We start from the raw sequence: 13274 nt of genomic DNA, 5'->3' as shown, positions 1-13274 counted from the left end.
CGGCAGGTCTTGGACGTCACTTCCAACATTATCGACGCAACCGCAACACCCAAAGCTTTGGACCATCGGGTCGTGCCGCGCAGAAACAACGCCTGTTCTTAAGCATTTCGGGTCACCTACGGATAAATCCCGCAGTCATTCAGCATCACGTCAGTTAGCGCGACTATGCCAAGCTAGCACCGGACCTTTGATGTATGGTCAGGTTGTCAAGCATTAGGTAGGTCAAACCAGCTAGCTGGCCGAACTTGCACGCACGGCCTACTTGCCAAACACTGGGCTCAACCCCATCGTCACGCCGTCACGACACACCTAATTGCCAAGTCGGCCTTCCGTGATTCACAACCCTTCTGCCGTTCTCCGGACGGACTGACGAGACAGAGGATGCCCACGTGACGTGGTCCAACTATGCAGCCTGAACCCAAGCCCGCGGAAACGAACCTGCATCCAACGCATGTTTGCTTCTGATGCTCTTGCGACCGGGCCAAGCCCCTTGTCCTCGGAATCAGAGTAGTCAACTCCCCGCACCATCTACGTCCGTGTTGTGCAGCTCCTCAGCTCAAAGATCCCGTCAGCTTCACTGTCTTCATCCCTAGAATCTCATCGTTTCCGAGAATAGTCTTGACAGTGGCTCAGTCGAGTGCTCACTGTGCCAACAACCCCCTTCCTGTATGTTTCGGCCCGGCCTCGTCTGTTCCTCGCATTTGTCTGTAGAGTTAGGAAGCCCACCATGGCAACGATGCCGAGATTCCCAGTTGAGCCTCGAGGGGCTGGATTAAGCCGTTAGTTCTTCTTCGGCTGCCAATTTTATCATCTTAAATACTTCGGACGCGCGTCAATGTATGTGAAAGCAGAGCCCTTTACTCTTTCTGAGCTTCTGCCGCCTCTTAGTTCATCGTTTTATCGCACTTCATTCACTAGGCAACACGATGTGCGGAATCTCAGCAGCCATAAAGCTTCAGCGGAGCGGCTCTGCCGATACCAATGGAACCAACGGGGTCGACGGGCACCAGAAGACCAATGGACACAACGGCAATATTGGTAGCGACAGCAGCCTTGATATCGAGATCAAGGTCAACGGAAACGAGAAAATTGGAGCTCATGGCACCAATGGCGACGTAGGGGAGAAGCATGGGCTTCTTCGCCAGCAGTTGCAAGAAAGTCTGAAGACCATCGCTCATCGCGGCCCAGATGCCTCCGGAATCTGGATCAACGACGATGGGTCTGTCGGTACGTTTGAACACCGGGATAGGCTGAAATGCTACGGGCCCTGACCGTTATTGTAGCTTTCGGTCACTGCCGTCTGGCCATCAACGATCTTTCTCCGGACGGAGTGCAGCCCCTCCACAGCGATGACGGTAAGATCCACGCTATCGTGAACGGAGAGATCTACGACCACGATGCCATAAGAGAAAGATGCCAGAAGCTGGGTTACAAGTTCAAGGGTCACTCCGATAGCGAAGTCCTGGTCGCTCTGTACAAGATTCACGGCACTGCCTTCTTCGAGCACCTCCGCGGAGAGTTTTCTTTCGTCATCTACGATGAGGAACAAGACAAGATCATAGCGGCGAGGGACCGCTTCGGCATCAAGCCCATGTTCTTCACTTTCCAGGACCAAGGTGCCGATGGTGTGCGAATGCTCTTGACTTCGGAGATGAAGGGATTCAAAGCCTTCGGCTGGGAGCCAGAGTGGAATGTTCACGGCTTGATCAGCGGAGATTCGATGCAGACCCGGTACACCGTGTTCAAGGATGTCTGGAAATTGGAGCCCGGCACTTGGATGGAACTCCAAGGTGGGAAGATCGAATACCACCAATACTGGGATCCGGATTACAAGGATAAGGTGAGTGACAATTCGCCGTAGCGTTTCTCCGTGGCAAACGTTCAATTCTGACGAAGCGTACTAGAAGCAAGTAGAGACACGGACACTGGACGAGATGATCGAGGGCGTGAGGGAGCGTTTGGTGGAAGCGATCAAGCTCCGACTCCGTGCTGACGTGCCCGTTGGAATTTACCTGTCTGGAGGTACCATTCACCTATCACTGCAGATCTTGTTCAGTAGCTAACATGGTTGAAGGTATCGACTCGTCTGTGGTGGCAGGTATTGTGACGAAATTGGTTCGCGACCAAGGCGTGAGCCTGGGCAACCAAGACGCAACGAAGCGCATTACCTGCTTTACGATCCAATTCCCAGAAACATCTGGCTTCAACGAGTCGGGTGAGTTTCCACCCAAGAGGAGAACATCCACTGCTTGAGACGAACGCTGACACTGGCAACAGATATCGCTCAACGCTCAGCAGACTGGCTCGGTGTTCAAATCCTCAAAAAGGACATGAACGAGGCCGAGTTGGCGAAAAACTTCGCAGACGCCGTTTTCCACACTGAACACCACAACTTCGACCTGAACAGCGTTGGGAAGTTCTGTCTCTCCACACTTCCCAGAGAGAACGGCATTCCTGTCGTGCTCACTGGCGAGGGTGCCGATGAGCACTTCGCGGGTTATCCCTTTGTGTTGCCCGCGTTCCTCATGGAGGCCGACCAGTCGTGGCCCCAATCCCCCCTCACAGACGACGTCCGTGTACCCATGTTCATGCAAATGTCCCAAGACCTCAAGGACATGTTCAAGAGAATCGGCATGTTCGAAGACGAGTCTCTCGCTGGGCCGATGCCTAACAAAGGCATGCGCCTCGAGCCGGAATGGAACGCTTTCGCGCCCTGGATTCGCGCGAGCTACGAGAAGCTCCTCGCCGCCGAGCAACCCACAATCTCACCCGAGCTCATCGCCAAGATGACGCAGAAGTGGCACTCGCTGCACACTAGCCTCTACCTGTACACTAAGGGACCCCTTGCCAACATGATCCTGACGTGTCTGGGGGACCGTACCGAGATGGCACATAGCATCGAGGCCCGCCCACCTTTCCTCGACCACCATCTTGTGGAATACGTGAACGGACTGCCCCCGAGCGTCAAGGTCGCCTATCAGGAGCCCTCGGCGCAGGCTGGCGTGGACAACGCCACCGGGACCGGTTCAAGCCTGTGGTGGAAGGATCTCGGCACCGCGCGTCAGAAGTTGAGCGAGAAATGGATCCTCAAGGAGGCCGGCAAGCCCTTCATCACACAGGAGCTCTACGAGAGGAGAAAGCATCCGTACTCTGCGCCGGTCAAGTGGCCGCGCGGAGGTCCCATTCACAACATGATGCGGGAGCTGCTCACTCAGGAGAACATTGAGAATCTGGGTTTCCTGGAGTGGGACAATGTCAAGCAGTGGCTGGAAGATGGCTTCAGTGACGACGAGAGCAAGAGCCCTAGGGCATTCCGGAAGCTGATTTGCACTTCTTCCTGGGTTGTCCTTGGCCAGAGGTTCGGCGTGAAGAAGGCTGTTCAAGAGCAATTGCCTGTGGCGGTTTGAATAGTGGAGGTTTGACGCATTCCACTAGTCAGTATCTACACATGCATAGAGGAGTTAGGGGTATCTGATTAGTCAAATACTGGTTTTCCTGGTAATGTAGGAAGTCTCGCTACTAGGAAGAGTGAGAATATCCCAGAAACAAGGCATACGGCTTAAATAGTTTGGAAATATTTGAAGTTATTGCGTGCAAGCAAGCAGTCCCCCTTCTTGGGGTGAATCAGGGTTGTATAACAAGCCTCGTGTCACCTAGCCAACAAGTTTTGAGAGAAATAAGAAGCGTACGATTCGTGTGATTGCTTCATTTTAGTCGCACACTGTTACGTAGCGAGGCATCCAAAGACAGAATTTTCACGAAGAAGCTGTGTTCGACACAGTGTGAGAATTACAGAGGTGAACGCTGATGGATCTTTGTCAGCTGCGTTAGTCACTGCGGCACCGGAATTGATCACGATAATCATCACCACAGGGAACATGATCGCACAGTCAACAAGAGGAATCCGCATGCAGCTATCTATCCCTGCCCGCCTGCCAACCGCCCTTAGCCCAAAGAAAGAAACCCCATAATCAGTATTCCTCCGTACTGTTGTTCAATAACCCGCACACGCCCGAAGGGCGTCCCTGTAACGCAAATTGAATGCCTGGCAAAGATGGGGTGTTGTGTATGCAGTTTTGATGGTGATGTAATACATTGACAGTCGAGAGAGGCAAGAGGGTATTTCCTCTTCTCGAGAGGAAAATCCCGATCCCAATTACGCCAAGTACCCAAGCTCGTCATCCTCAAGCCGTTCCAAGTACTCCTTGTCGAGCAGAATCTCTATGCACTTCTTGATATCCGAGACCTTCGGCACGAATCGCGACCGAATCTGGTTGATGGTCTCACTGACAAGCTGCGTGTGCTTCATCTTCTTCCTCGCCTTCATGATACGAACGATGGCAGACTGTGTGACATGTTAGCGCATGTTCAAAAATTGGGAGAGTTCATGACCCAAACATACCTGAAGCAGAAGCTTTCGGTCCTCCTCAATCGTCTTGTTGGTCTCTACTTCCTCTTGCTTCGCCTCCTTGGCTCCTCCAAGGTTCAGGTTGACTCTGATCTTCTTGCTCTTGAAGTCATAGTTGAGTCGGAAAGACTTGCCGGCCTCGGGCTTGCCCTCGGGAGAAGCAATGAGCACCTTGGCCTTGAGGAGAATGGCAAGAGCCTGGTCCAGCACCTCAGAGCTCAACAACGTCACACCGGCAATGTCTTCGTAGGTGTGCTTATCCTTGTCGTTGAACATGAGGAGAATCGCCATCTGGTAGACCGACACCTGGAAAGTGTACGGCGTCTTGCTGTTCTTGCAGTAACCAGCCTTCAACTCGCCCTTGCAAAGCTGCCACAGCCAGGTCAATTTGCGACCCTCGTGTCTGTTCTTGTAAAAGCGGGAGAAGCGCTCGCAGTCCTCATTAATTTCAGCAGGGGGGGTGAAGCTGGTGTTTGGTGCCGTCAGGGGCCAGAAACCAGTACCAAGAATGGAGTACTGAGAGTCGAGGGCGTTCTTGGTGACACCAAGGCCAGTCACATGCTCCTTGAAACTGACGTTAAGATCCTTCGACGTCTGCATGTCCTGGAACATCCTCTGCAGCTTATTCGTGTACTCGAAACCACATGCTTCCTTGAGCTTGCTGATCATACTGGTCTCTGCGTCGTCTGACGAAGAGTTGCTGTGGACCAGCCGGCGAGCAAGCATGCGAGAGTAAAACTTCTGGAAGACGTCCTTGTCCTCAATGTACTTGAAGACGGTCATGATCTGCGTCAGCGTGTTCTCCAATTCGCCCTCCTCAATGCCAGTGCTGCTCTTGCGGAGCAAGACATCCGTGTATTTGGCCAGAAGCTCTGGCGACTTGTTCGAGCCTGACTTGCAAACCTCGTTTCTGTTGATGAACTCGCGGCAGGCGTTATCCAGCGATCGGGTGAACTCGGCCTCTCCCTCGAACGCTCTAGTCACGAGCCCAGAGTACTGAGAATGAATTTCCAGCAAGGCGTCAACGTAGACCTTTGGCTCCAACTTCTCGGCATCCGATGCCACCTTTTCGACGGCACCCAAGCCAGCCTTGCGGACGTGAGTCTCGAACCTCTGGCGGAGAGGGTCTAGGCCTTCGGGAATCCTGGACAGGAGCTTGTACATCCTGGCCATGTCTTCTTCTCTGTCGTTGTCCAGGAGAACTTGGAACTCGTCGCGGAGCAGCTGCGAGTGGTCGCCGATGAGCGCTTGATTGCACGTCTTCCGCAGGGGAGTTATTATATCGGCGTGCAGGTACATGCGGACTCGCTCCTCCTCTTCAGCCAAGCGAGCCTCCGCCTTCTTCATGTACTCCACAACACTGTTCTCAGCCACAAACTGCTTCGACTCGTTTTGGTAATACTCCTTGGTGGCCTCCAAGAAAGGGCGCTCGAAGTGATATCTGTAAACGTCCAGGGTCGACTTCGTGGGATCGGAGTCATCAAGGCCAAGAGACACAAAGGAATCAACGACCTGCTTGATCTGACCATACTCGATCGTCTCGCCGTTGCGCTGCTTCTCGACGAGCTTCAGAACAGCTTCCATGACCTTCTTCGAAACGGGCTCGAACAGCACTCTACGCCACTGGACAAGGTGGAGCGTGTAAACATCGTAAATGTTCTTCTTGCCCTCGTCCATCTCCCGCTTTACCCAGTGTCGGTTCAGGTACCGAAAAAGGTGATGGATGTACTTGGCAGCGACAGTGTATCGGTTCCATTCTTTGATGTAGAACGTCAGGAGTGCTTCGTCGGTGTGCGTCTTGGACTGTGTGACGAGGAGTTGAAGATGTGACTTGAGGTAGTCAATGAGCTTGTTGTAAAGCTCCTCTCCGAGCAGGTGAGCTATTCGAAACAGTCAGCAGAGCCGCCATCGTCAACTCGATTTTTTTTTATCCCTACTTACCTCCCCTATGGTTACCTGATCCGATGCTACCTTGTGGCACGCTTAATCCAACCGCCTTTTGGGAGGTGCAGAAGTTGTGGACGGCACTGTGAGCAATGTTAGAGTCGGTCGACATCATTCGATCGTTGTAACATACGTGTAGACTCCCATGTACTGTGAAGCGAAGCCAGGTCAGCAAACTCCATCAAACGGCATACGAAGCGCAGAAGCGCGGGATGGCACGGAGACTCACGATTTGCATGTCGATACCACGCTCAAGATCTAGCATGATGCGCTGAATGCCGGCCTCAAGGTACTTCCATCTGCAAACAGTCAGCGCGGGGTGTCGACCGACGGCGAGGCAGTCGCAAGGCTGCAGAAGTCGACTCACGTGGCTCCGATGTCTTCCCGGTTAGGGACCGGAGGCATCTGGAGTGCGGGCGCCATCTTCTCTGCTGTCATCATCCGAGTGTGTCTCGAATCGGGTCGTGATCGTGTACCGGGAAAGTGGCGAGGCCGTCTGGCCGTCGATGGCGGGGGATAAGATGTTGTCGGACGGTTCGCGTGGAGAGCGGGGTGCTGGCTGACAGACGACGGTAAGTAATGTAATGGACTTTGACCAAGGTTCAGTGACAGTCTGGATGTATTTGCTCCGACGCAGCCGTTGTCGACAGGATGTCGAGGTACTACGTCGCGGTGATCAAGATAAAGGTGAAGGGAGCAAGGTGTGTTTGCGGTTGCGGCACAGGCGTCGGTGATTTTCGAATCGGCGTCTGAAAGCAGGGGCGAGTTGAGGGACTGACTGGTGTAGAGGAGAAGTTGCCTTACGGAAATGGGTAGAGGTCGGCGTGCAAAGAAGGAAGGCGCCGCCTCTTCGTCTGAGTCAGAGCGGGCAGGAGATGAAGATATTCTGAAGTAATCCGTGGAAGCGAAAAGGTAAGAGAGGAATTTGTAGCCTTGGTAGGCCAGAATACCTTGATCGAGGCGCGAGTGACCAGGCAGGCAAACAGGCAGAGACAGGCAGCCGGAGTCAGTCAGTGGTTGGAAAGGCTGCTTTGGGAGCCACGGTACTTGCGGCGGCTGGCTGGTGGTGAAGAACCTAGGCCACTGACGCCTACGCCCACTTGACTCCAGACCTACCTACCTACCTACCTAAAGTACCTTACCTAAGGTACCTACCTACCTATGCGGTGCACCTGGTGGATGCCCTGGAACCATGGACCGTCGGGGGCCTGGCACCGGCGGCCGGAAATAAGTGGGACATATCCCCGATTTAGTTTAGCGTCATATTCTGCCGCGAAACACCGCTTGATGGCCTCTACGGATGATCTGGGAAAGGCAAGGCGTGTTCGCTGGTGCCGTGTGCTTAATTGCTTCGGGGATATCAAGGGTGCCAGGGGAAGAGCCATCAACCGTAGACAGATCAGCCTTATTTTGCATGTTCTGGGATTCTTCTTTTTTTCAAATACAACTCTTAATATCCCCGAATTCAGGCGGCAATGAGCCCATAGATATCGAGCCCAAAAAGGTAGGCATATCCGTATGGTCCTTGTATGGTCCTGTATATACGTTCTTTTTGGTCGGTCAACGTCTTTGTCTAAAAACACCCAATTGAATCAAGTTACATACACACATCAACAATGCTGCTTACTGTTGCACAAACCTCATGCTCTCGTCCGTCTGAAGTTGAAAAGATACACCCATGCATGCCCTTGCAACACTTCCCTTGTCGTTGGATAGCGCGGGTCAATGCCGCCTTCACCAGACCCAGTGGAACCAACTGTTTTGGTGAAGTGAAGTTGACAAAGCTAGCATACCTAACATGGAGGCGATTCTGATCAAAGAAAAAAGGGCCGCTGCATCTCACACACCAACCTATCTTACTCCTGCAAGAGCGCATCAGGCATTGTGTTAGCATATCTTGAAACGTATACCAGCTAAAGGCCCAGGGCATAACTAGAAGTGATAATAGTCATTAACAAAGAAGAACCATGATGGACAATCCACGCTCCAGCTATAGTACATGCTTTTAATACACCGGGTATACCTAAAGAGCCAGAGCCGCACCCCAACCTACATATGATCGTGAGAGCTTTCATCCTCGCCTCCCCCGAGTCGTTGTACTAAACGGAAAATATTGACCACGAAGTTCATGGTCCATGCTAGCAATCCAACCAACATGAAGGACGCCAGTGCCTTGGAAAGATGCCTAGCTGGGCCTGCGTCCACGTTATGGAAGACAAGTGACTCGAATGCCAAGGATGTGCTGGCTGATTTGAATATAATGAAGAAGAGGTCCAACAGTATCAGAGAGATCTTCTGGACAGCCGGTCGGAGACCCAAAGGCTTGCCTGTGTACTCGTCCCAGAGCATATAGCCTATGTATGGCAAGGCGACGGTATCGACAGCGATGGCCACGATGCTTTGGGCGCGCTCAGGACTGGAGCCGCTTTTCGCATTCTCAACCTCATAGATACGAGCTGCGATAGCCAAGGCGATGATGGACGTGACCATGACCGTGAGTCGAAAGATGAAAGGAATAAGGTAATGTCGGAGAACAAGTGACCATATTCTTTTCCAGAGGGTTTTTGACTGTTTCCGCTTCGAGGTCTTACTCTCAATGTCTCGATGTGCGTTTTCGTCGTATCGCTTGTTGAAATCGGGCTGCAACTTATCCAGCACCGCCACATCTACGACCTCTGATTCTTCGCCATCCATGTGTCCGTAAGTCGACGATTGGAGGAAGTCTCTCCATGCTGCCGGAGGTCCTTGGGTCGCCGGTCGATGCGCCGAGACAATTACAGGGTCTGCGGTCCGTAGGTGATCCCACTTCCTTCCGTGCTGCGCTCCCTTGCCTCTGAAGACATCTGTGAGCTTTATCTTCGGGCGCGGGCGTGCATTCTCGAGGATTGGATCGCCGGCTAGGTCGACATAGCCGTCTCGGGATACTCGGCGGTTGGGTTCGGCGGGCGCATGATTATGCTGTGGCGGGACAGCGCGGGCGGGAGGGGATAGTAATCGGAGCTGGTCTTCTGTGGCCTGTCCGTATCGTGTCTCATAGGAATCTATCCACGCTGCAAAGGGAGAGCACGTCAGCGAGGGTGTGGTGGAGGGAGGGGGACTTGGGATTCTTACGAGGGAGCGACCGTGGTGCCCTAAATCGCGGAGCACCCGTGTCGATTGCAGTACTACTGGTACCAACTGAGGCTCGGAAATCGGGCGAGCCAGAACTGCCGGGCGGGTGACTGGCTGTGCTCATCGCGGTCGCGGTGGCGGCCGCGACAGAGGCGGGAGTCGGAGGGGCGGCTATGACGATTTGGACGGGGACTGAGAGCGCCGGGGGTTCAACGCTTTCTCAATCGCGCGGCGGAGGGCTCTCATATTATATGGGCTCCGCCCTCCGGTCGAAGCGGCAAAGGTGGACAGTGTCGATATTAGGCCGTGTATCACGAACGGGGACAGTTCGCGGATGGAGTGGGAAAGGGAAGTTTGGCGACAGCGACAGGCACAAGTAAGGGCGACAACGAGAGGGAGAAAAAAACAAAACCCCGAACGAGATTACTTGTAGAAAGGGCCCCTAGGTAAAAGGAAGCAGGCAAGGAAAGGAATGGTAAGGTAGGTAGGAAAAGCAAGGTCTGGTAAGGTAAAGTAAAGTATGGCAAAGGAGCGCGTGACGGCGGCAGCAGACAGCAGACAGCAGACAGCATACAGCAACCGTTGGGTACAGGTGGACGACCGACTCAACGGCGGCAGCGGCTGTGTCTCGTGGGAATGACGGGCTAGTGCTGCTAGCCAGCTGCCTTGGTTGGGTCTTCTTGTCTTGGCGTGGGCTTTTTTTGATTAATGAGGCCTGCTACTGCGAGGGCTTAGGCTGGAGGTTGGAGATTGGAGGCTGGAGGCTGGAGGCTGGCCCGGAGAACAGACCACACGACACCCGGATGTGATGGTTTCCTAGAAAACCCGGGCGTTTCCAGCAAGCCGGGAAACCTACCTACCTAAGGTATGCAGGTAAGAAACAGTCACTGGGAAAGCAGAAGCAGAAAGGCACATCAACAACATAAGGAAGCAAGCGAAAGTGAGATTGATAAGAACCAATGGAGCGTGCCTGGAGCACTGGGGCAACCTGCGGGCCCCTGGTTCAATCGAGGTACGTACTTCATCCGTCACCTTACCTATCCGCGGACATTTATCACAGGTTCTTCTTTTTCAGCTGCGGATACCACCTCAATCCGCAGTGAGTTTGCTGTCTTATTTTTTAGCGGGTTTCGAATCCCAATTTTGCGCTGCGCGATCTGGCACTGACGAAAAAAACTTCGCGGTAGATAGAGGGGCACACGGCAACCTAGCGCTCCTTCGCATTCAAGTGGACCTTGACGGCGCGCCTCAACTTCTCAAGGCCCTTCACCCCTTGTCACGATGCTTGACTAGGGGCCCTAATTCGGCTTAAATGCAACCACTCTCGACGCTCCCGGATCACCCCTCGAGTACCGCCCTAACACTGGATCGAGGCTTCAGCGCACCACTTAAATCGCGGGAGCGACCTATGACGCCCATGTGCGTCACTCGCTGGCCCACGCTCACCCAGGAAGCTTGACCCAAAAGCTAAGATGCTCGACAGGGACAGGGCTCCAAAAGCTGAGCTTCCCGCCTTAAGGTACTGAAGTGCCACTCAAAACTCGGTCTCCACGAACCGCGTCAAAATTGCCTCCTCTCACGAACAAGGACCTCTCCCCGAAGAGGCCGCCCGGATCGCGACTTTGCGACGTTTGCCCCTCGATTCCAACTTCTGTTAAAAATCCCGTCATGATTCCTACGAGCACCCGTTCCTGCTAGACCGTGCCGAGCGCCCCTCGTTTCCTCTCCTTACCCCTCCGTCGCAACCCCCGCCGGTTGCCGGTCGCATAATTTCGGACGACGACGACGAGTTACGACGAGTCACGACGAAGAAGACGACGACGACGACAACCGTGCTTCTTCCATCATCTCCCCTGACCCCGCCCCCGAGCCTCGGCATCCACAATGCGCCTCTACCTCCTCCCCATCACCACGAGCCGCACTCTGCTCTATTCCCAGCGCCTCAATATCGCGACTACGAATAAGCAAGGCTTAGCAGATAAGGTTGGCAAGAGAGCGTCGAAGCTTTGGGCCAGCTGGGAGGCAAAGGAAAGCGGTTGGCAAAAGAAGGTTGTCAACTACGGCAACTATGCCCTCAGAAGGATCCCCTACGAGGAATGGGGTCTGAAGTCTGTCCCGCCTATCTCTGCACGCCGCAAAGACGACGAGTTGAAAGGGAAGGAAAAGATTGAACTGGTGTACCCTGACACGATTATCCCCACGACCAAGGCCGAACAGGTCGTGAGGACCCTGGCAACAGAACGAGACGCCTTGCACAAGAAGAAGCTTATCTGGTGCCTGATCGGCATGCCCATCTCGGCACCGTTTGCCCTGGTACCGGTGTAAGACAAAACGCCAAGCCTCGTTGCACGATGAACTTCGCTGACATTACAATATACTAGGATCCCTAATCTGCCCTTCTTTTACCTAGTCTACCGTGCCTGGTCCCATTGGCGCGCTCTCGAGGGCGGCAAGCATCTTCGGTTCCTCCTGGATCACAAACTCCTGGCCCTGAATCCTTCGAAGCTGTTGAACGACATCTACCGCCCGCTGATTCCCGACAACATGTCCCCGACACCGTCGAGGCCAGCTTTGGGTGAAGCTGATCCCCTGAAGGGCAAGTCGGAAGCGGAGTCCGAGGAAGAAATTCTGCTTTCGCAGGCAAACGGACAGCGGATAGCCAAAGCGCTCGAGCTGCCCGAACTGGGTGTTGAAATCGAGAGAGCCATATGGCAGGTCGATCACGCCAAGAAGGTCAAACAGGAGGAGGCCGCAAAGAATTCCGACGCCGATGCTCCGAAAGACAAAGAAAAGCCCGCCAGTTCGGGCGAAGACGAGAAAAGGTAGCTTTGGCGAGGCTATCGAAAACCGTCTCGACCGTGTGTAATATGTGCTCTTTAGACGCGAGCATTTCCCGACATGATACATGAGCAAGAATGGTGTGGCGTTATAAAATCAAGGTTCGGATAGACTCCTCTCATACTTGAGTCGCTGCCATGGCGGCTTTTTTTTTTCTTCCCTCGGATTAATGATGTTGATGGTTTGGCACGACTGCCCCGGTATGTGGTGGGATCCGCAGCGTCTACGGCGCTTCCGACGCCTGGTATATGTGGAAGCCATGTGCTCGAAGCACCGGCAAGCACCCGCAAATGCACATCAGCCCAATTGCTAGGGCGACCCGTCTGGCCGTGTCTTTTGAGAAGGGGCTGCGGAGTTTAGGAACGAGCGTGGGCCATTGCCGTGGGGTTTCGTCTGATGTGTCCGTATCGAGCAAGTCGTCCAGCTCGCAGAAGAAGTCATCCTCCTCTCCGTCCATCTCCTTCCAGTGCGCAGCCCGGATGTGTACTTGGGGCTGCTGCTGCTTCTTCCTCTTCTCTGGCAGGTCGGGCATGATAATGGGTGTCCTCGCCGCAGCATCCTGGCTGTCGCAGTCGGCAATGATGCTGAGGATTTCTTCTCGGGTGTAGATGCGGCTCTCTCGCGTCAGAGCTTCCGACTTCCACGCCATAGCGGCTTTGTGACGGAGAAGTCTCTGCGTCGGGCTGACGTCCCCTCGGCTCTGCTGCCGCCTCTTCTCCCGCAACTTGTGGTGCCGTGGCGGTACGACCAAGTCAACATCCGGGTTCAGCGGTGACGGGACGAGTGGGCTGTAGGCTACCCGGCTCGGTAGCGTCGACAAGCTGAGGACTGTTGTCGTTGCCATCGTGGTGAGATTAAGATGAGCGTGGTTACTTCCGAGGTGTGGGCTGCTCCAAACGAGGGACGGGCCGCTTCTTTCGTGACAGGATGCAGAGAAATGGTCACCTTGCTCCTGCCTCAAACATGGTAACTG

At 54.0% G+C, this 13274-nt stretch overlaps 4 protein-coding genes across 4 annotated transcripts; 2 read left to right on the top strand and 2 right to left on the bottom strand.

Moving 5' to 3' along the window:
* Positions 1-926: 926 nt before the first annotated feature.
* Positions 927-3407, top strand: CkaCkLH20_01501 (asparagine synthase; the record flags this gene model as incomplete). Its single annotated transcript, XM_038884220.1, has 5 exons — positions 927-1227; positions 1284-1840; positions 1905-2022; positions 2075-2215; positions 2278-3407. The coding sequence occupies 5 exons, from the start codon at positions 927-929 to the stop codon at positions 3405-3407; spliced, it is 2247 nt and encodes a 748-aa protein (XP_038750812.1).
* Positions 3408-4156: 749 nt separating this feature from the next.
* CkaCkLH20_01500 (cullin family protein) lies at positions 4157-9587 on the bottom strand (the record flags this gene model as incomplete). Its single annotated transcript, XM_038884219.1, has 9 exons — positions 4157-4345; positions 4403-6288; positions 6350-6435; positions 6486-6502; positions 6582-6651; positions 6720-6783; positions 8406-8451; positions 8504-9402; positions 9464-9587. The coding sequence occupies 9 exons, from the start codon at positions 9585-9587 to the stop codon at positions 4157-4159; spliced, it is 3381 nt and encodes a 1126-aa protein (XP_038750811.1).
* Positions 9588-11347: 1760 nt separating this feature from the next.
* CkaCkLH20_01499 (uncharacterized protein) lies at positions 11348-12289 on the top strand (the record flags this gene model as incomplete). The annotated part of the gene is made up of 2 exons (XM_038884218.1): positions 11348-11784; positions 11845-12289. The coding sequence occupies 2 exons, from the start codon at positions 11348-11350 to the stop codon at positions 12287-12289; spliced, it is 882 nt and encodes a 293-aa protein (XP_038750810.1).
* Positions 12290-12524: 235 nt separating this feature from the next.
* CkaCkLH20_01498 (uncharacterized protein) lies at positions 12525-13145 on the bottom strand (the record flags this gene model as incomplete). Its single annotated transcript, XM_038884217.1, has 1 exon — positions 12525-13145. The coding sequence occupies one exon, from the start codon at positions 13143-13145 to the stop codon at positions 12525-12527; it is 621 nt and encodes a 206-aa protein (XP_038750809.1).
* Positions 13146-13274: the final 129 nt, after the last annotated feature.

The sequence above is a fragment of the Colletotrichum karsti genome (genome assembly GCF_011947395.1).
Source record: "Colletotrichum karsti strain CkLH20 chromosome Unknown Scaffold3, whole genome shotgun sequence".
NCBI lineage: Eukaryota > Fungi > Ascomycota > Sordariomycetes > Glomerellales > Glomerellaceae > Colletotrichum > Colletotrichum karsti.
Note: the sequence above shows the minus strand (reverse complement) of the source record. Positions and strands in the feature narration are given on the sequence as shown.